Source organism: Ranitomeya imitator, chromosome 2 (assembly GCF_032444005.1).
Source record: "Ranitomeya imitator isolate aRanImi1 chromosome 2, aRanImi1.pri, whole genome shotgun sequence".
In the NCBI taxonomy this organism is placed as follows: Eukaryota; Metazoa; Chordata; class Amphibia; order Anura; family Dendrobatidae; genus Ranitomeya; species Ranitomeya imitator.
The window spans coordinates 133840340-133864040 of record NC_091283.1 but is presented as its reverse complement, the minus strand read 5'-3'; the positions used below and the strand labels follow the sequence as shown (position 1 = coordinate 133864040).

Genomic DNA, 23701 nt, shown 5'->3' with positions numbered 1-23701 from the left:
CACACAAGAGTATTAAAAAAATAATTCTGTTTAATCCGGAAAAATAGGCCTTTTTTTCTCACTTGTCCTCTGTGTGCAGTCTGTTTTTTTTTTTGTTTGTTTGTTTGTTTTTTTTTTTTCAGCAGTTAATAATTTTCAGCTTCCTATGTTACAGAACTGCAATGTAAAAATTAGATGCTGTACTGTGGCTCTGTATAGCATCCAGTTTATTTTTATTTTACATCCAGAAAATTTTGTTTATTCCTTGTTGCCATCCTTGTGTCTGTATTTTACATCTGTCTGCCATCTGTTTTTATACCTGAAAACGTCAAAATGTGCATGATCAAATCCAGTATCCTAGGTTAGTTTTCGTAGTGTACCTATAAAATGTGAATGTAATGCATATGTTCCGTATAGGATCCTTATTTTTTTTCTTCCCCTCTGTTTGTGTAAAAAAATAAATAAATAAATAAAAATTATAAATTAAAAAATAAAAAAAATCTGTATAGCTGGAATCCTTTGTGACCTGCGGGAGGTCGCAGGTTGCAGTGTGACATTGTAGGACATCATTAGAAGCAGTGCCACAATGCATGAGATCTCCATGCCACACCGCATGTCGCCGTGAAGCCCTAGAATCAAAGTAACGAAACCTTCTAAATAGAATCACTAAATATTTGACACAAGGCGACAAGGCTGGGGGCACTGTATGATGGCTGGGGGCACTGCATGGTGCAATGGGAGTTTTCTGGTGTTCTGTATTTAAATTGAAAGCAGTCACATTACCCATCCAGATGGCGGATTCCGAACTGTCCTCCTCCTCCGCAGTGCTTCTTCTACTCTCCAGGTTTCTTGTTTCTAACTATAACATTTTTCTATTGCACTTGAACCCACAGACATGGATTCATTATTTCTGCTCCTTGCTCTTCTGGGCGTTTCTCTGTTACTCTTTGGAGATTGATCAGCTCTTCAAGCGAAACCCATCAGAAAGGTAATGGGGAAAAGCTATTCTACAAAGTGGTAAGAATGGTGAAATCAGACATCATTGTGACCTTAGATGACGTCGTCCAACATTTGAAAAGAATGCCACCGAAATTGAAAGCATTACAATTAGTGATGAGCGAACGTGCTGGGGTATTATCATTATTATGGGGGTGTTATCTGAGCATGCTTAGCTGCTAACCAAGTGACTTCGGAGTGCTTGAATAATATGTTGGAGTCTCAAGTCCACGTGGCTGCATGTGTTGCAGTTCTCTAACAGCCGTGGGGGCTGGAACATATTTTTTAAGCATGCTGAAGTCACTCTGTTAGCACCCGAGCATGCTCAGATAACACCTTATCCCTGCACATTTGCTCATCACTAATGCTGACCCCTGCACTGCCTTAATCTGTACGCCAAATTAGTAAATTCTGATATAGGTGCAGCTAATGGAGGACGGGGGGCACGTGTGTTTGGAAGCCAGTTACATGCAGCTTTTAAGTTTTTGTTCTTTAAAGGAATAAAGACAAATTACCTAATAAAGTGATGTGCAAAGTTTCAAAACTTTTCAGTGCTAGACTAAATTCTGAAAAACAAATGTTTAGTTACTGTTTAAAATGACATCATATCTTAAAACCTTATGTTCCTTGAATCCCCTCTTATAGGAGTTGCCCACTAGTCAGACAACCCCTTCTGAATACCTATGTGTCCCCCTCATTAAAATAACGCCTATACTCTCCTCTGATGCCGATGCGGTTCCAGCGGTGTCGGCACTGGCTCTCATGACATTTTTATATCCCGCAATCCCTGCAGCCAATCAGCGCTGGCGTCACACTCTTCCACGCATGTTATTGACATCCAGAGGAAGTGTAGGCTCTGGCTGCTCTTCCTCTAGTTGTCTTGATTTGTCCAAGGTAGGAGAAAGTCTTGGGAAAACCAGTGCCAACACCTCTAGAACGGCACTGGAGGGGAGTAGAAGTGTCAGTTCTTTATTGGGGGGGGGGATATAGAGATTCAAAAGGGGTTGTCAGAGTAGTGGATAATAAGGCAGACATAGCATGCTAATACTAGGTGTTATTCCAGGACTTCATGTGCACTTGTCTATGGTCCTCTGCACACTATAGTACCCTACCATTAGAAAAGAGCCCGCATATAACTCGGATGTACATAACCACCCCGCATCCTTGACATCACTTCTTACAGACCTGCTTTTTTTCCCCAGCACCTATATGCTGGGATACATATGCTCCCAGAGCTGCAACGTATACCACTATATAAATATATACTGTCATCATTTCAAGGGCTTGTGCAGGTGTGAGGGAGGGCCAGGGCTGTAGTCGTGGCTGAGGTTAAAGGCCTTTGCGTACCCTGGCCTTCCCGTTACATGCAAAGAACATCCTTCTATGAGGGTACTTGCCTCTCTGTTATCCATACTCTCCAGGTCTCTTCTGAGATGCTGCAGACCCCTTTTGTACGATTGCACACAAATTGAGACACAGTCTTGCTTTGAAGGAGAATAATATGCGGCACTCACCCCGGTAAAGCTGTGAAGATCGTGAACTTTGTTGGAGAACAAATCAAAAGATACATCCGTCAGGACATCAGGTCAGGTTTGAGGGTGCGGTATGGGAGCACGGACGACGGCCGTTTCGCACACACAGGTGCTTCGACTGGTCCGAATGGTAGATTACAGCACGTCATTTCCTCTTAAAGGATTTCTGACGTGTATACACAATTAGAAACATACATGTGACAAACTAAATGGTTGTGATTAGTGCATAAATGTGACAAATAAAATAATAATCTACATACAGACTGACATTACCTAAAGGGTACTTCGAAAAACTTACATATATACCACAAGATATTATATTCTACAAGGTATTTTTTGCTATATTAATATTGCAAGACAAATTAAATCACAGCAGTATTATAAACTTTGGACAGTATTATAAAAATACAGACATGTCAAGCCGGTCATTTAAGCCAATCGGCCCCTGTGCATTAGCGTTTAAGATCCATTTGGCTTCCTTTTGTAAAAGAATCCTATTCTGATCACCTCCCTGCGGTGGATACGATACAATTTCTATACCAGCGAAACTAAGAAGATCGGGGTTAGCATCATGTTTTTCCGTCATATGCTGGATTAATCTTAAGCAACCTTTGCCTGTCTTGATGGAATTATAATGCTCTTTAAAACGCACGATTAACGGTCTAATTGTCTTGCCGATATAAAAATATCGGCACGGGCAAAACAGCGCGTAGATCACAAATTTGCTCTTACAAAAAATAAAATCTCTCACAGTATGGACAATAGAACCTATTTGGATTGGATTTTTAGTTATATGAAGATGGCAAAACCTGCAATTCCCACATCTATGATTGCCAGCAGGTACATTACTGGTAAATAGTCACAAAGAGAAAAGGAGTTTGTAGCCAGCTCACCGGTAAATCACCGCAGGTGCACGGAACTCCGCTGCAGGAAGACGATCCAATCATCAGAGAAAAGAAAAAAAAAAAAAGTTGAATTCCAGCTCCTTAAAACATGACGTTTATTGTATCCAAATAAAAAATCCAAATGTCCATGGTGTGCAACCTCCCACCGGTAAGTGCCTGGGATGACAGAGATAAACGGCTACGCGTTTCGATCGGAGTGATCTTTATCAAAGCCATACCTGGATCAGGCAGCTTCTCCTACTTATAAGGAGGCTCACCCAACCAGATCATTCATTTGAGTCACATGGCAATTTGACAGGTCCTTTCATCTAAAATCATTGTTCTATATGTAACAACATAACAAAAATAAAGGATTAAAATCACATTCAGCAATAATGTAACATAACTTCATGTCTTTTATTCAATCCTGTTGGGACACAGGTGTTCAATTGGAAAATCCAATATGCTTCTCGTGTGAGAAGCCGGCGTCTAATGTCACCACCCCGACTAGGGGTATTAACCCGTTCTATGCCCTGAACCTGAAGAGTGACAGTGCTGCGTGCATGGTGCCTAACAAAATGTTTGGATGCTGCTGATATATTCCTGTTATTATTCTGAGTGTTACCTATGTCATATAAGTGTTCCCTAATGCGTGTTTTCAATTTTCTGGACGTACAGCCCACATACGACAGGTTACACTCTATACATTTGATTTTGTATACCACATTGCAAGAATTACAATTGATGTACTGCTTTATATCAAATTTGATAGTTTCATCCGCATTATAAAATGTCTTTTCAATACTGGCGAATTTACATGTGCTACAATTTCGTGTGCCACACGAAATTGTAGCACATGTAAATTCGCCAGTATTGAAAAGACATTTTATAATGCGGATGAAACTATCAAATTTGATATAAAGCAGTACATCAATTGTAATTCTTGCAATGTGGTATACAAAATCAAATGTATAGAGTGTAACCTGTCGTATGTGGGCTGTACGTCCAGAAAATTGAAAACACGCATTAGGGAACACTTATATGACATAGGTAACACTCAGAATAATGACAGGAATATATCAGCAGCATCCAAACATTTTGTTAGGCACCATGCACGCAGCACTGTCACTCTTCAGGTTCAGGGCATAGAACGGGTTAATACCCCTAGTCGGGGTGGTGACATTAGACGCCGGCTTCTCACACGAGAAGCATATTGGATTTTCCAATTGAACACCTGTGTCCCAACAGGATTGAATAAAAGACATGAAGTTATGTTACATTATTGCTGAATGTGATTTTAATCCTTTATTTTTGTTATGTTGTTACATATAGAACAATGATTTTAGATGAAAGGACCTGTCAAATTGCCATGTGACTCAAATGAATGATCTGGTTGGGTGAGCCTCCTTATAAGTAGGAGAAGCTGCCTGATCCAGGTATGGCTTTGATAAAGATCACTCCGATCGAAACGCGTAGCCGTTTATCTCTGTCATCCCAGGCACTTACCGGTGGGAGGTTGCACACCATGGACATTTGGATTTTTTATTTGGATACAATAAACGTCATGTTTTAAGGAGCTGGAATTCAACTTTTTTTTTTTTTCTTTTCTCTGAACATTACTGGTAAGCCAACTATTTTTAGGGGTAGTCATTCTATTGTGTATCAGTAAATCTGACAAATTATGAGCGCGTTTATATGCAAATTTTGGGGGATGATTATAGACTGATGACAGGTCCCTATCGGTTTGTAACACGTGCCAATTCTTCAGAATGGAGGCGTGAATAACTTTATCTAGATTGCTATGCTTGAAGCAGAACAAAAAATTCTCATTCTCTGCCGTTTTTTCCGGTACAAAATCATTAGTTCTTTTTCTTTTTAGAAAATCTTGTTGTGTGAACTTATTAATACGATCCTCAGCTTCCCTTAATATCTGAGTGGGATAGCCTCTTTTTATAAGACGAGATTTTAGTTCGCTGATTTGCTCATTAAAAGTTGCATTACTGTTATTAATTTTGCGTAATCTGACCATTTGGCTATAAGGTAGCCCTCTTTTTGTGTGGAGCGGATGAGCGCTCTCAAAATGCAAAATTTTATTTGTTGCAGTTTGCTTTCTAAAGCTTTTTGTCATTATATCACCTTCAACGATTTCTATTTTAACGTCTAAATACTCAAGACTATCATATCCATAGCAAGACGTGAATTTCATATTGCAATTGTTGGAAATATTAAGATATTTAACAAATTCATCAAATTCTGTTACACTACCGTCCCAAATTATCATGATGTCATCCACGAATCTGGTATAAAAGCGAATGTGTTTGATAAACGGATTATTGATGTTATTCACACAAGTTTCCTCAAAAACAGCTAAAAAGAGGTTAGCATATGTACATGAAGTAGGCGTACCCATTGCAGTTCCGATTAGTTGGGTATACCATCTATTCATAAATTTAAAGGAATTATTAGACAAAATGAAATCTAAACTTTCTACTATGAATAGAATAATATCTGGGTCTAGCTTCCTTTTTTGTAAGATGCTCTGGATAGCCTGTATACCTTTTATCTTTAGGGATGCGGGTATATAGATTTACTACATCGATAGATGTTAACGCAAATGAAGGTTGCCATTCAATTTCCTTTAGGGCTGCAACTAAGTCCCCTGAGTCTTTAATATATGAAGGGATAGAATATAATAATGGTTTTAATAACCAATCAATATATTGGGACAAAGCTTCAGTGACAGAATTGATCCCTGAGATTATAGGGCGCCCAGGAGGTTCTTTTATGTCTTTATGGATTTTAGGTATACTATACCAATACTAACTTTTAATTTTATAATATATTTGTGAGTAGGGTTGTTAGAAAGTACACTATAAGTATTCCGATCATTTAGCTGTATGAGGGCTTCTTTTACATAGTACTCTATCCAAAACAACAATATTGCCACCCTTATCCGCTCTCCTGATAACGACATCGTCCGAACTACGTAAATCTTTTAAAGCTGACATTTCTCTACTACTGAGATTATTAACAGGGGTTTTATAAAGAATGGATTCAACATCCTTAACAACCAAGTCTTGGAAGAGGTCGATGACGTTACCAGGAGAGACGGGGGGCATAAAGCGAGACTTAATGCCACCCAAAAATGGTTTTCTGTTCACTGGAACAATATGGGTAGCTACAGGAGGTTGCATTGTCAAAGGATCGTTCAGACTAAGCAATAAGGTTGTCTCTTTTTCATCTGCATCCGCTTCTGGTGGATAAACCATGAAAACTAATGAGCCTATGTTATTTTCCAATGACACTGAAGTACTCTGTACCATTTGAGGACTATAAATATTCACGCCTGATTTTTTTTGTCTTTCTGAAAGTATTTATGGAGATGACAAGACATTTAGACCGTTAATCGTGCGTTTTAAAGAGCATTATAATTCCATCAAGACAGGCAAAGGTTGCTTAAGATTAATCCAGCATATGACGGAAAAACATGATGCTAATCCCGATCTTCTTAGTTTCGCTGGTATAGAAATTGTATCGTATCCACCGCAGGGAGGTGATCAGAATAGGATTCTTTTACAAAAGGAAGCCAAATGGATCTTAAACGCTAATGCACAGGGGCCGATTGGCTTAAATGACCGGCTTGACATGTCTGTATTTTTATAACACTGTCCAAAGTTTATAATACTGTTGTGATTTAATTTGTCTTGCAATAATTAATATAGGAAAAAATACCTTGTAGAATATAATATCTTGTGGTATATATGTAAGTTTTTCGAAGTACCCTTTAGGTAATGTCAGTCTGTATGTAGATTATTTTATTTGTCACATTTATGCACTAATCACAACCATTTAGTTTGTCACATGTATGTTTCTAATTGTGTATACACGTCAGAAATCCTTTAAGAGGAAATGACGTGCTGTAATCTACCATTTGGACCCGTCGAAGCACCTGTGTGTGCGAAACGGCCGTCGTCCGTGCTCCCATACCGCACCCTCAAACCTGACCTGATGTCCTGACGGATGTATCTTTTGATTTGTTCTCCAACAAAGTTCATGATCTTCACAGCTTTACCGGGGTGAGTGCCGCATATTATTCTCCTTCTTTTCATTTGTTGGACTTGTTGCTGAATGTTCTATATGCAGAGCACCAACGCCCAGAGCTTTCGTGACGCCTGATATATCGCTGCCCATTAGGAGTTCCGTCTTTAAGACGCGGTGCCGCTCTAGTGCCGTCCTGCTCTCTTTTTGTTGACAGTCTTGCTTTAACTTCAGACTCAAAACTTTACTTGCTTCTGTTCGCAGCACATCCTTCTCAGTTCCATTTACTGCATCGGGTTCCATACAGTCCACATCATCCACCTTCCCTGTTTCTCCTCTTACAGCCTTTAGTACATGCCCGGGTCCTAACGCCTCTTGTGGTAACGCAGCATCCTCACTGCGCTTGGGGTTTCCCTCAGCCGTTTCGCGCCAGATTTGAGAGCATCAGCCCATGCAATAAGTTGCCACATTATGGAGCCACCTGTCTCCCCATACTGTCCTGGCCCTGCTTTCAGCCTTCGTTCCAACACTGCTGTAAGCCCTCAGCTCTACTTCTGGCCCAGTGGGCCCTGGATGGCTGGGTCCTGTACTTTAACGTTGCGGAGCTACTGGGTAAATACGATAATCAATAAGCATATAATGCAATGAGTGGCTGAGAGCATGGTCAATACCAAAAACGAGGCTCTCCCATGTATCAAACAACTATATATTATAAGCAGGAGTGCCACTCCTAGTCCCAAATATGATACACTAGCAAAGAAGGGAGCATAGACACTAAAATTAGTAAAAAACGTACAAATATTTTATTAATAAAGAAAAATCAGAAAAGTAACATACAAGTAATCAACATGACAGAATATGTAAAAAATTCCACCATGTGGAGAGGAGGAAAACCAGACAGTACATTAAAGGTAGGGCACACCAACGCAATATGGCCTGGACAAGTATCAAAGAAGCAAGCAAGGTTTCCTAGGATAACAATGTTCCTACAATGAGGGATCGTCTCCCAGGTACAAAGAAACTCCACATATAGCCAAAGGCCGTATAACTTCATGTTCACACATATCACAAAGGTAATCTGAACTTACCCATTATGAGTCCGTCTTAGTGTGGCCTTCCCACCACCCCTGACCCGCGTTTCGCGTAGTCGCTTTCTCAAAGGGTGAGCTACTGGGTAGCCTGGGCTCTGGCGCTCTTCCCAGCTGCCTGGGCACCTAGGCCCCTACTGACTAACTAGGAAACTTTTCTTACCTTACCCCAGCTAGCTTCACCTATGACTAACATGTACCATCTTGTGGCCCAACTGAAGTACTGCACTGTCCCTACATATTTATGGAAAAAACACCATACAAGTAGTACAACACATTATGGAAAAGCAAACATTTAGAAGACACCATATACATCATTAAACAAACTTATTCTTACACAGTGCATCAACCGGGATGTATTTAAAGGGGTAGAGCCGTATACCAGTCTTTGTGACCCCCTTACACAGGCTTCTAATATGGATACAACATGAGACCCCACCGTTTAGTGTATGGCACTGAGTAGTTCAGCTCTCTGAGCTGAAAACTGCTGATCGGTGCCGGGTGTTGATCCCACACTAATCTGATATTGACAACTGGGAGGGAGCAGCAGACCACGCTTTCCTGTACAGTAAATATCCTGAGCCCAGCGTATGTTGTGTGGTGGACCCTTCTACCGTACGCTGGGTGCGTGGGGCCCCGTGGTGTGGATACAGAGATTTATCTATACACACTAAATGTGTTCACAAACAATATATGAATGACGCCTTGCCAGTTTTCAAAGTGTTTTATTATAAACATCTATATATTTATATATTTTTTTTCTCTTTCAGGTTTGGCTTATTGTACTCCTGTTTATGTTGGGGAGCTCCGAGCCTCATGTGTCTCCATGGCCTTCTTATGTTGGTGGTTCCTTCTGTGTCTGAAGACAGGTAGAAAGGGTTTTTTTTCCTCTTTTTATGTTTTTTTAACCATCACCATGGTCTATGCTATAGGGTCGCTGCATGGAAATAAAACAATTGGCCACATTAAGTGAAAGGGAAGAGAAAAAAACTGACTATCCCAGAAACTGTAATGTAACATCTGTCAGTAAAACAGAGGCATCCTTACACTCCCGTATCTGCAAACTGAGTTCATGGAGTGTAGGGAGGATTGTACCACTAGATGGCAGTAGATGAAAAGCAAGACATTTGCTAATCTAATATATAAAGCTGAATGTGTGTATGTGTATATGTCCGGGATTGGCATCTGCACCGTCGCAGCTACAGCCACAAAATTTTGCACAGTCACACGTCTGGACCCCGAGAGCGTCATAGGCTATGTTGTGAGGCAAAATTTTAACCCCGCGCGTTCCAATTCACCAAACAATTTTGCCCCTATCTACATAATGGGGAAAAAAGTGAAAGGAAAAGTGTAGGAGGCAAATTGACAGCTGCCAGATGTGAACAAGGGGGACGTAAAGAGTGAGAGCGATGGCGCCAAAGAGTATATACCGTACAGTTGCTAAGGTGGGGCCCCGACATGGGATACTCACCACACACGGGGATATGAACACACACACAAAATGCACCACACACTACCACGTGCTTGAACACATATCACCCTCAGCACACATTTCACCACAAATACACCAACCTCGCCACATAAAAGTCGAAACACAAAAGTCGCCGCTCAAAACTCGCCACGCGCAGAACTCGCCACATGCAAAAACTAGGCTCTTGCAAAACTCGCCACAAGTGCAAAACCCACCTCATGGAAAACTCACCACACGCAAAACTTGCACACGCGGAAAAATTGCCAGATGCACAAAAGTTGCAACACATGCAAAATTTGCCTCACACAAACCTTGCACATACTCAAAAGGCACCGCACAAAACTCGCCACGCGCAAAACTTGCCGCACACAAGTTGCTACACTAACCTGTCACATGCAACTGGTGGAAAAAAATTAGAAATAAAAGCAATATTTTTTTTTTTATTGTGCTGTCATTTTCAGAGATGCGTAACATATTCGTAGATAATGCTGTGTTGAGGCTAAATTTTTGGCGTGGTGAGGATTTTTTTGTTTTTTGTTTTTTTCCCCCTTACCATTTTGGGATAGACATTTTGATCACTTCTTGCAGCATTTTCTTTGTGGTGGGGCAACAGCCAAAAAAAAAGCTGCAAATTGGTGTGTTTTTTTTTTTTTTTTTTTTTCTATTTATCAATCAGGTTCACTTATTTCAATATTTTGATTGTGGGTTTTTTTGTTTTTTTTAATCAATTTGGCCTCCATGTTCGTAAAGGATAGCTCGCTTTCTACTCCATGATACGTCTGCTGTAAGGACACACAACCACTCATCAGAGATCTTCCACAATTGCTGCAATTTCTACGTAGGGAGGGCATTTGTCAGTGGTGGTTCTCAAGTGACGCCATTATTAAAATTTGCTTTATTGTCCATTAACCTATTGCATAGTAATTAATATTTCTACGTTGACTTACACCGCTAATGTTATATACCATATATCTGCTTCTTTTTGTTGGTATACTATCAGATGCTACATATTTTTAAATTCACATCCTCTATGGTTTTATTTTTGTTATCCATATCGTTTAATAGCAAGTCCCTCTGCCAACTCTAGAAACGGTCAAGAGTGAAGGCATACCATATTATCACATACGTGATGACGAGCAAATTGTTGGTCAGAAAAAGGTGAGGGATGAGGGAATCTCTTGAAATCTGAATTCGCCAGCTCTACTGTAATTTTCCCAAAAATGTTTTATTGAATAGCCTCCAGTTACTCAGAAAAAAATGTGTAACACTCTTAAGGTTTCCTAGGACTCTACGCGGCCCCTTTTAAAGCTTATTTAATGCAAACCCAGTCTTAGTAATGTCAAACTGAATATATATATATATATATACACCCAGAGTGTCTATCAGCCATATCCTCCTTCTTCTCCTCTCTCTTCCTCAAGCTCAATGTGGACAAATCTGAACTAATTATCTTTCCTACATCATGCATATCTTCCTTACCTGATCTATCTATCAAAATAAATGAAATCACACTTTCCCCTGTCCCCAAAATCCGCTGACTCGGAGTAACCCTTGACTCTGCCCTGTCCTTCAAACCGCACATCCAAGCTCTCGCCACCTCCTGTCGCCTCCAGCTCAAAAATATTTCCAGAATCCGTCCTTTCCTCAACCCTCACTCTACCAAAATGCTCGTGCATGCCCTAATCCTCTCCCGCCTCGACTACTGCAACATACTCCTCTGTGGCATACCTTCTAACACTCTTGCACCCCTCCAGTCCATCCTTAAGTCTGCTGCCCGACTAATTAATCTCTCTCCTCGCTACACTCCTGCTTCCCCTCTTTGCAAATCACTTCACTGGCTCCCAATTTCCCAGCATATCCAGTTTAAATTACGAACACTGACCTACAAAGCCATCCATAACCTTTCTCCTCCGTGTATTTCCACACTAATCTCTCAATATCTTCCCTCACATAATCTCCGGTCCTCCCAAGACCTCCTCCTCTCCTCCACGCTTATTCGCTCCTCACCCAATCGCCTCCAAGACTTCTCCCAAATATCACCCATCCTCTGGAATTCAGTGCCACAACACGTCCGGATATCCACTACTTTTGGATCCTTCAAAAGAAACCTGAAAACCCACCTCTTTAAAGAAGCGTACAGCCTGTAAAGACCACACGGCCACCTCAACACCATTGGAGCTACTGCAACCCTCGACCTATGGTCTCCTTCCCCATAATCCTGTAGAATGTAAGCCCGCAAGGGCAGGGTCCTCTTCCCTCTAATATGGCTTCATCTCCCTATCTCTATGCTATGGCTGTGACGTCCGCTCACTATCCAGATTCACCTGCTCGCTTCACTGCATTGATTTTTATGCCAACTATGATCATTCCTCCTGATTGGCTGTGCCATACCATGTCCTGAAATAGCTGCAAGACTTTATGGTGAAGCCCACGATGCCGCACTCATGGTCATGTGAAACTTCGCTGGCTGATACAATGTACAAAATGGAGGTAGCCTTTTTTATTTTCATTTTTTTCTCTTTTTGGACGATTTGTCAGAATTAAATCTCCAGTTCAAACTCGTAGGGTTCAGTGAGTTTCTAAATAGTTAACAGGAATTCTATTTCCATCGAATTGATCTCTCTCAACTCTATATTCAAGCTGTAAAACAAAATGCGAGTATAGGTCTTTATACAGCAAATAATCTGACTATATTTCTTTTTGTGGGAACGGTCACATTGATATACAGTAACAGATGTGTCTTCCTCAATCTTAAACTGTCATCTTTCCTTCAGGTAAGAAAACGTTGCCTTCCTGTAATTCTTGCTCTTTTTGCAATTCATTCTTGGTAGAGCCCACAAGATCCAAGGATATCTTAGTCATGTTATGACTCTCCAGCAATGTCTTTGTGTCTGAATGATAACATAATTTGAACGTAAAGATAACAGTGTGTGCAAATTCTTGCTGACTATATTTACTCATGTCAAACTCTGAGGTTCAGAAGAATATCTTTCTAGAAGACCAGGGTCGGGAACCTGTGCCACTCCACTTGAGGCACTGCAACTTCCTGCATTGCTTAAGAGCCTCTGGCTGGGAGTTGTAGTTTTGATGCAGCTGGAGTGGCACAGGTTGCTAACCAAGATAAGTAGAGAAAATAAGGGGGGACAAGCACACATAGGGTGATATCGAAAGGTACAGATGAGAAGGGAGTTATGGTTGTATTGTCACTACTCCAATAATTGCCCATGAATATTACAGCTGCTGCAGTCCCTTCGGCAAATGAAGGTCAACCCTCTTTTGTATATCGATTAGTATAAGAAGGAGATTGACATTTCAGAGTAGATCACACTGCTGTAGAAAGGAAGTGGCTCCAGAGCAGAATGCCAATTTTGTCGTGTTTTTTTTTTTTTATTACTTTGTAATCTGATCGTAATGTGACCACAAAAGGGACCCAAACAAGCTGATTGGAGCAAAAAGGGAATCAAGAGTATATTCGATGTAAATGTACAAATTTTCTTAGCAAAAATAGAGTATCGCTACTTATGCAGGATACCAGAGGGATCTAAAAGGCAAGTATCGCAAGAGCACACAAGTGAATATTAATATGAGTAAAGAAAATATGAACTGTAAAGTAGCACAAAGTCAGCAAATTAATGCCAGTTGTACTGCCCAAAGGAAATCCAAACAGCCACTCAATTGACCTGGTATAGGGAAATAGCCTCTAGTGAAGGAGTGGATGTCAGGGCGCAACAAGGTGCAAATGCCAAAATGCTAATTAAAGTGCATGCAGTATGACTGAAATCATCAATAAGGTGCATATATTAGGCAAGTATTACCTATAGTACAGTGATAGGATCCCCTGGCCTGCCGCGGCTCGGGGCTCCAATCCTCTGTGCAACAAGATCGGAGCACAGAGCACTGACACTCGGCTCCTGCTTGCAGCAGAGCAGGAGCGGAGGGTCATTAGAATATCGCATCCAATGATCTTGTATCTGATGTTATACGCTCGTCTGATTACAGCCATAGAGTAGAGATGGCTTCCAAGCTGCCCGAAGAAACAGCATGTCACTACTTGTAACCGATTCAGGGTTTCCCACCTCTGAAGTGGTTAAAGGACATGAGATCTGACGATACATATACACTGTTGTTTTGACTTTGTGGTGCATTATATCTATTTAGGGGGCACGTTTGCAGTTCTTTTTTTAGGCAAATGCCAGGTGGAATCCTCCTGAAAAAGACGCGCTATGAATATACCCTATTAAGACCTCTTTCAGATGCCTCTAAAGCATTGGACAGGAATATATCTGCGGTTTCTGCTCATTGTGCTTCTGTTCTTAGGCCGGGTTCACATTGCGTTAAACAGCAGCCCGTTCAACACATACGTGAACGGGCTGCTGACGCAAGTGCTGACATTCTCCATCGCCCTAGCGCAGATGGAGCATCTGCTAGCTCTATCTGCATTAGCAGTGACGGACCCGGAAACGCTGCAGCCCGCGTCTCAGGGTCCGTCACTCAATGACGGCACATCGTTAGCGCATGCCTATTGTGGGCGTGCGCTAGCGATATGTCCGACATTGGACTCAATGGCGGTGTTAACGGACTACGTTACACCGTGTTTTTGCCGTGGTGTAACGTAGTCCATCTAATGGACGCCACTAACGTAATGTGAACCCAGCCTTAGTCTTTGTAAGTGATGTCAAACTCAAATACACAGAAGGTCAAAATTAAAAACTTGGACAAATTTGCAGGTCAACCTTGATATTTATTAAAAAGATGTCTACAATTGAGGGAATTTTTCCTCATCAAATATAATAATGTTTTTCATATGGAAACAGTTAAAGTGGTTATCCCACAAACTATGTACATTTTAATGAATAGATCTTAACATATTGCAATATTTTATGTAACGGCAGTAAAAAAAGAATGTGTCCAAATGGCCTAATTTAAATGTCATAACAAAGGATACAAAATCTTGAATAATAAAGTATGATGCCAATAAAAGTGCCCCAAACACAGTATGATACCCACACAGTGAATTCCTCCACAGTACTCTCCATACACATGGTATGATGACCCTACTGTACCACCCACCTCAATCACCCTGACAAAGAATCACAGTATGATTCTCCAACTGTACTCCCTCACAGGCCTCCACACAGTATGATGGCCGCAAAAAGTGCTCCATACATAATGCCTGTGCCCTACATTGCCTTCCGTACAGCATAATGGCCCCACACAGTGCTCCATACAAGATAATGGCCCCATGTAGTGCTCCATACAGTATAATAGCCACACATGGTGCTCTATACAGTATGAGCCCCACACAAAAAAAAATGCTCACATCTGCCCGTTACACCCTGCCCCTCCCCCCCCCCCCCCCCCCCACTGCTCCAGTCTTTTCATTGTGTCTTCAGATCTTCTGCACATCTTGATACAGCAGGCATGTTGTAATTACATCATCATACAGGCTGCACTGATGCATCAGATGGGAGGGGGAGTGTCAGCTGACGCTCCTTCCCCCATCATTGCTTTTAACTGCATCTGCATCTAGGATGCCAATTTATAGTTGAAAGTGCGATATCAGGCGGGGGACCAGCCCAGCATTTCAAGCCAAAGATATTGAAGGGGCCCGCCCATCAGGCCAAATATACTCACCTGTGGGCCAAAGTTTGACCTATGTGGTCTAGGGCATTGAACAGGTTGGTGCACCACTGCAAGGTGGTTATTTATAAATGAAAGCTTCTCAGTAGACAGGCATTTTGGATCTTTTTATTAAACATCTAGGTGCCCAATGGTTTGAAATTAAATCAAGATCTCTTACAGTATTGAATCAATGTTGATTTTTAATGTTACATGTATGTGTACTAGGAAGATTGCTGGGAGTCTTTGTCAGATAAGGACAGTGACATGTAAAAGTTCGGTCCATCTTACTTTTTGTAATTTCTAAAATGTAAAACTTTTCTCTTTTTTGCCAAAAATACAAAAGAAATGCATCATCTTTAACTTAAGCCTGTTTAGAGATCGTTTTCATTTTCAGCTTGCTTAACTGTTCATAAGAACAGTAATTTTTACTAGGGATGTACAAACTTTTACATGGCACTGTATTATCCTTAAGTATTCCTCATGTTCTTCTCCGCGTTTCAGTATGCCTTCCACCAATGATTCTAGGAGACATAACGTGTGTACGTGCGTACATACATACATACATACATACATACATACATACATACATACATACATACATACATACATACATACATACATACATACATACAGCAACACAGTCCTAATGTTGTGGGTGCAATGCTGCCAAAAGCTCCCAAATTTAGAAAAAATAGATTGGAAGCAACACTCCAATGGAAGTCAGTGAAAAAAGTGCACTTTATTCAGTCATGGCCAAAAGTATTGACACCCCTGCAATTTTGTCAGATAATACTCAGTTTCTTCCTCAAAATGATTGCAAACACAAATTTGGTATTATCTTCATTTAATTTGTCTTAAATGAAAAAAACACAAAAGAGAATGAAGCAAAAAGCAAAACATTGATCATTTCACACAAAACTCCAAAAATGGGCCAGACAAAAGTATTGGCACCCTCAGCCTAATACTTGGTTGCACAACCTTTAGCCAAAATAACTGCGACCAACCGCTTCCGGTAACCATCAATGAGTTTCTTACAATGCTCTGCTGGAATTTTAGACCATTCTTCTTTGGCAAACTGCTCCAGGTCCCTGATATTTGTAGGGTGCCTTCTCCAAACTGCCATTTTTAGATCTCTCCACGGGTGTTCTATGGGATTCAGGTCTGGACTCATTGCTGGCCACCTTAGAAGTCTCCAGTGCTTTCTCTCAAACCATTTTCTAGTGCTTTTTGAAGTGGGTTTGGGTCATTGTCCTGCTGGAAGACCCATGACCTCTGAGGTAGACCCAGCTTTCTCACACTGGGCCCTACATTATGCTGCAAAATTTGTTGGTAGTCTTCAGACTTCATAATGCCATGCACACGGTCCAGCAGTCCAGTGCCAGAGGCAGCAAAGCAACCCCAAAACATCAGGGAACCTCCTCCATATTTGACTGTAGGGACAGTGTTCTTTTCTTTGAATGCCTCTTTTTTTCTCCTGTAAACTCTGTTGATGCCTGTGCCCAAAAAGCTCTACTTTTGTCTCATCTGACCAGAGAACATTCTTCCAAAACGTTTTAGGCTTTTTCAGGTGAGTTTTGGCAAACTCCAGCCTGGCTTTTTTTATGTCTCGAGGTAAGAAGTGGGGTCTCCTACCATACAGTCCCTTTTCATTCAGACACCGATGGATAGTACAGGTTGACACTGTTGTACCCTTGGACTGCAGGGCAGCTGGAACTTGTTTGGATGTTAGTCGAGGTTCTTTATCCAACATCCGCACAATCTTGCGTTGAAATCTCTTGTCAATTTTTCTTTTCCGTCCACATCTAGGGAGGCTAGCCACAGTGCCATGGGCTTTAAACTTCTTGATGACACTGCGTATGGTAGACACAGGAACATTCAGGTCTTTGGAGATGGACTTGTAGCCTTGAGATTGCTCATGCTTCCTCACAATTTGGTTTCTCAAGTCCTCAGACAGTTCTTTGGTCTCCTTTCTTTTCTCCATGCTCAATGTGGTACACACAAGGACACAGGACAGAGGTTGTGTCAACGTTAATCTATGTCAACTGGCTGCAAGTGTGATTGTTATTGCCAACACCTGTTAGGTGCCACAGGTAAGTTACAGGTGCTGTTAATTACACAAATTACAGAAGCATCACATGATTTTTCGAACAGTGCCAATACTTTTGTACACCACTTTTTTTGTGTTTGGTGTGGAATTATATCCAATTTGGCTTTAGGACAATTCTTTTTGTTTTTTCATTTAAGACATTAAATGAAGATAATGCCAAAGAATTTGTGTTTGCAATCATTTTCAGGAAACTGAGTATTATCTGACAGAATTGCAAGGGTGTCAATACTTTTGGCCATGACTGTAGATACATGCAACATTTCAGCTCCTCATTTGAAGCTGCATATCGTTTTTCATACACTGCCGATTTTGCAAGTTTTCCCACCTACAAAGACTGGAGAGGTCTGTAGTTTTTATCGTAGGTACGCTTCACCTGTGAGACAGAATCTTAACTCCGAAAGATCACATTGTAGGATTTTTACAAAATCATTTTGCATTTTATTGCATGAAAGAAGTATTTGATACAATAGAAAAACAGAACTTAATGCCGAAACCTTTGTTTGCAATTACAGAGGTCAGACGTTTCCTGCAGTTCTTGACCAAATTTGCACAGACTGCAGCAGGTATTTTGGCCCACTCCTCCATACAGATCTTCTCCAGGTTTCGGGGTTGTTGCTGGACAACATTCAGTTTCAGCTCTCTCCAAAGATTTTCTATTGGGTTTAGGTCTGGAGACTGGCTAGGCCACTCCAGGATCTTGAAATGCTTCTTATGGAGACACTCCTTAGTTGCTCTGGCTGTGTTTCGGGCCATTGTCCTGCTGGAAGACCCAGCCATGACCCATCTTCAGTGCTCTTACTGAGGGTAGTAGATTGTAGTCTAAAATCTCTTGATAAATGACCCTGTCCATCCTCCATTCAATACGGTGCAGTCATCCTGTTCCCTTTTCAGAAAAACACCCCCAAAGTATGTGGTTTCCCTCACCATGCTTCACGGTGGGGACAGTGTTCTTGGGGTTGTACTCCTTCTTCCTCCAAACATGGCATGTGGAGTTGATACCAAAAAGTTCTATTTTGTTCTCTTCTGACCACATTGCCTTCTCCCATGCCTCCTCTGGATCATCTGAATGGTTATTGGTGAACTTCAAATGGGACTGGAATGTGCTGGCGGGAGCAGGAGGACCTTGTGTTCCCTGTAGTATTTTAATCCATTATGGCATAGTGTGTTACTAATGGTAATGTTTGAGACTGTGGTCCCAGCTCTCTTCAGGTCATTGACCAGGTCCTACCTGTAACTCTGGGCTGATTCTTGACATTACTCAGAATCATCCCTTACCCCACAAGGCAAGATCTTGCATGAGCCCTAGACCAAGGAATACTGATGGTCATCTTGTGTTTCTTTCATTTTCTAATAGTTGTGCCAACAGTTGTTGCTTTCTCACCAAGCTGCTTGCCTATTGTCCTGTAGCCCATCCAGTACTTTTACAGGTCTGCAATGTTGTCTCTGGTGTCCTTCGACAGCTCTTTGGTCTTGGCCATGGTGGAGAGGTTGGAGTGTGATTGAGTGTTTGGACAGGTGTCTTTTTATACAGGTAACAAGTTCTAACAGGTACAATTAATACAGGTAATGAGTGCAGAGTAGGTGGGCTTCTTAAAAACGAAATCTAACAGGTCTGTGAAATCAGAATTCTTGCAAGTTGGTTGGTGATCAAATACTTATTTCATGCAATAAAATGCAAATTAATTATGTAAAAAATCATACAATGGGATTTTTAGGTTTTTATTTTTAGATTCTCTCACAGGTGAAGTGGTACCTACGATAAAAATTACGCACCTCTGCATTCTTTGAAGGTGGGAAAATGTGCAAAATCTGCAGTGTATCAAATACCGGTACTTATTTTCCCCACTGTGTGTGTAATAAATAATCACCAGTGGTCCAAAATGCATCAGATGATGTACTACTGTGTCTTTGTCCAGAATGTGTATATGTATATCCAATAAATCCTAATCAAGATCTTATGACTATTGCTGCAGGATAAGGTAACGTTCACACTAGCGTTATGCTAGTTTGCTTCGGGCGACGCAGCGGCGACGCATGCGTCATGCGCCCCTATATTTAACATGGGGGACGCATGCGTTTTTTTTTTTTTTTTGTTGCGTTGTGCGACGCATGCGTCTTTTTAGCCGCTAGCGTCGGACCAAGAAAACGCAACAAGTTGCATTTTTCTTGCGTCCAAATTTCGGCAAAAACCGACGCATGCGTTGCAAAACGCAGCGTTTTTGCGTGCGTTTTGCTGCATTTTTGCATGCGTTGTGCGTTGCGTCGCCGACGCAGCGGCGCACAACGCTAGTGTGAACGTAGCCTAATTGATTTGTATTGCGTATGGCCGCTCCCAGGCACAACTGTATAAATGCATCTAATAAACGATAAGATGGCCTGAAGGTTATTCTATCCTTTTTTGCCCACTCTGGCCAAACGCTTGTATCCTTTTCGCTGAACACTTTAGCTGTGTTCATATGTTGCATTTTTTTTTCTGCAGCACAAACCTGTTCTTTTTGCAGTGAAAGCACTGTGTTCAAAACAGATGTTTAATAACGTTAGTTTTATCCACCTAAAATACTTTAAAAACACAATATTACTGCTTTCTGTGGTTAAAAAAAAAAAAGCGATTAAAGAATTAATTGCAAATTTCAAAAACATTGCAGTTCTACAACTTAATCAGGAAAAGAAAATGTGCATGAGGTTTCTAAAATCTCTGCTTTTGCTGGGTCTGTAAAAAGCAGCTTTTAATTTGCTGAATAAACTGCATGTGAACATAGTCTTACATTGACTCTGAGGTCCATTTAGTGTGCTGTGGTGACTATTTTTTATATTTCTTATAAAATTGTGTGTTGGAGGGAGGACGCGTGTCTTGTGCGTCATGGGAGGAACTGTTCTGTGTTGCAAGAAATTCCATATGGAGGTAAAATTCTGCATTTGCTTCACAAACTTTAAACCCATTGTTTTTTGCACCTAGAAAAGTTAATCAAATGGACTATAAAATCCTGTGCAATTGTTTTTTACCTAAATCCAAATTTCTTTAGAAATACGGTGATGTTGCATTAGTAAATAATGATTTTTCTTTCTTGGTTGCAAAGAGTTTCTTAAACTTTAATATTAAAACCTAGAAGTAAAATAGAATCTTTAAAGATCATCTGTCTTAAGTCCTCCTCATTCTCTGCCTTATCCTTATCCTTTCAAGGTGAGCACTAATATATGCCCTACACAAAACAGGTTATCACAAACTGCTTATCTCCCTGAGGAGCACAATCTAGATTTTGTGGATACACTATGCATACTTACTTAGGACCTGTACTTGATTCTCTTCCATTGTATCTGTTGTATGTGTTTGAAGTGTTAAATGTATTTAGTGTGTTAGCATTTATCTTTTATTTGCTGTTTTTTGTTTTTGTTCTGTGCATAGAATACTATTGTTTTCTGCTTCACGTGTTTGGTCACACATGACGACGGGCTACCAAAAACAATGATTTTTAGACAGGTTTACGAATTATTTCACCTGACAAACAAGCATTTTGCTAATTTATTGGGAGATTGGCAGCCTGTTTTCAATGGCTGAGACTCATGAAACAAGAAGCGTTTCCTGATAATCGGGATGAAATCCATAAGGTGTCAAAAATGACTCCCAACAGCCTCAAGGTAGTGAATGGCTCTTTTGGAGTTTCCAATGGAATCCTGTTTTTCCAGGTTTCTGATGGAAACCATGATGCAGTGTCCTACATTACTCATCTCAGACCACAATCTCTCAAAAATATGCAACCTGCTACTTGTAGCAACTCCTAGAGACCATCTCTACCTGCCCATCACACCAGAGGAATGGCCTAAAGTCTTTTATTCGATCTCTCAAAATGCCTTTGAGTGGTTTTCTCCAACGACCCAAATATTAACAATGGACTTGTTGGCTACAGATATCATTCACTCCCCTATTCTGCTGTTGAGGACAGCTAGAGATGTGGTTCTTGAAAGGAGGATCTGCTGCACTTGTGGTGGAACTTCCCCATTAATGCAACCGTTTTTGGATCTAGTCTTAATAGATTTGTTAGTAAAAGCCAAGTGTGGCATTACTCTTTCACATGGATCCATTACATCTACAGTGTATAGAAATATATTTTCCATCACTTTCCTGCAGCAGCAAGGGTTATCCCCAGCAACTGGAAATATATCAGTCCCCCATCTTGCAATAAATAGGTCAGAGAGGTCAATGCTATGATTGTGAATGTAGAAATTGGTGGCGGAAGACAAAACTTACGTCAGTAAATTTAGTAGCTGGGTAGTTATGAACCAAATTTAACATGTTGGTTCATTCTTCTCTGGGTATCACTGATTAACCTGTTCACTTTCTCTTCTCTTTCTCCCCTAAACTGTTACGCTATGTGCACAAGACATTATTTAGACACCGGTGCAGCTGCCGAGTTTTTCCAGATGAAGGCCCTTCAAGAAACTACCAGCAGTCATTCTCTCAAGATGGTTTTTCCATCTTTCTTGCAGCAGCTCTGCTGCCAATAGTTTTCACTCTATGCTGTTAAGTAAGGCGCGCGGATGGCATCCCAACGGGAGCCACCCGAATAACGAGCATGTCACTTCTTTTAACCGCTTCAAGGTTTTTTTTTTTGTTTTTTTTGTATCCACCATAGATTGCATGGCCTCATAGCTTTGGATAGCCTTATTTAACCTGTTTAGCATTGCTCAGATTGGTATACTGTTTTGCAAATAGCAGAGAATTTATTATTTTGCAACCCTAAATGGAAGGAGTGATAATGTTAATTGACACCTGATTTCAACTTTCGACCTGAACTTAGGTGTGACTCTAAAAATGGCCTGATATTGTTCCATGATGTGCTCCTATATATTCCTCTATTACTGGCACTATTTGGAAGCCCTTTCCTGTTGAGAAGAGCGATTATTGGAGGTATGAAGACTGTTTACGTACAATATAGATGTGTTCACCCCAGGTTGGCAAGCCTGTTTTTTTTGTTTGTTTTGTTTTGTTGTTTTGTTTTACCTGATAAAATAAAGCACAACACCAATAATGTATCCTATTGTGGTTTAGCCAAATATGAAATAAACACCTACAGAGAAAGGCACCACTCGCAGACTAGTATATAAAAAAATACTTTATTGATAACAAAAAGACCACAACATGGTCATAAAATTGCCTAAACAGGCAAAGGTGAGACGCAACAAACACAGAACAATGGTGGACAGAAAGAACCTGGAAGTAGCTATAAAACATACAAAGGCACTTAGTGTGACGGTATAAATCATATTTAGGACATAGGCATACTGAATAAAGCGACAAGGCTCAAGGCGTTTATCAATAATAATTAATAGTCAGTTCCAAATGTAAAGAGAGCGAGAAATGGACAGCACTCGAGAGATGTGTACTCCTTGGGACTTTTTAAGAACTCACTGAAAAATCGTCCCATACAGCTTGTGGGTATAAGGTGCTCTAGCAGTATAAGCATATAGCTAGGTGAATATCAAAGAACAAAAAGTCTGCGGCACTCACCCCGTTGTTGCTGTGTGAACGTGTTCTTTATTGAAACATGACTTTAAGGAAGTATATACATCCAGCTAGGCAGCAGGTTTTACAGGAGGGTGCGGTGATGGAGAGTGGACGACGGCCGTTTCGCACTGAATGGGCTTCAACGGGTCCTGGACCCGTTGAAGCACATTCAGTGCGAAACGGCCGTCGTCCACTCTCCATCACCGCACCCTCCTGTAAAACCTGCTGCCTAGCTGGATGTATATACTTCCTTAAAGTCATGTTTCAATAAAGAACACGTTCACACAGCAACAACGGGGTGAGTGCCGCAGACTTTTTGTTCTTTGATATTCACTTGATTAATAGTCAGTGCTATGGTTAATACTCAATATATAAAAAAGGAAACTCACATAGTTTAACATAGAGAATGACACAAATATTGCACACAAAACCAGCATGTACAGTACTTAAATAAGGCTAAATAGGCCATATAGACCGGTTC

General features: G+C 40.8%; 1 protein-coding gene across 1 annotated transcript in view; it reads left to right on the top strand.

The window, feature by feature from the left end:
* LOC138666276 (G-protein coupled receptor 143-like) overlaps nucleotides 1–23701 on the top strand; it is a 50719-nt gene that overhangs the window by 5932 nt on the left and 21086 nt on the right. Inside the window, exons 3-5 of the mRNA XM_069754503.1 lie at nucleotides 873–967; nucleotides 9288–9386; nucleotides 22514–22623. Coding sequence (XP_069610604.1) covers nucleotides 873–967; nucleotides 9288–9386; nucleotides 22514–22623 — 304 coding nt within the window. The remainder of the gene's footprint in view (nucleotides 1–872; nucleotides 968–9287; nucleotides 9387–22513; nucleotides 22624–23701) is intronic.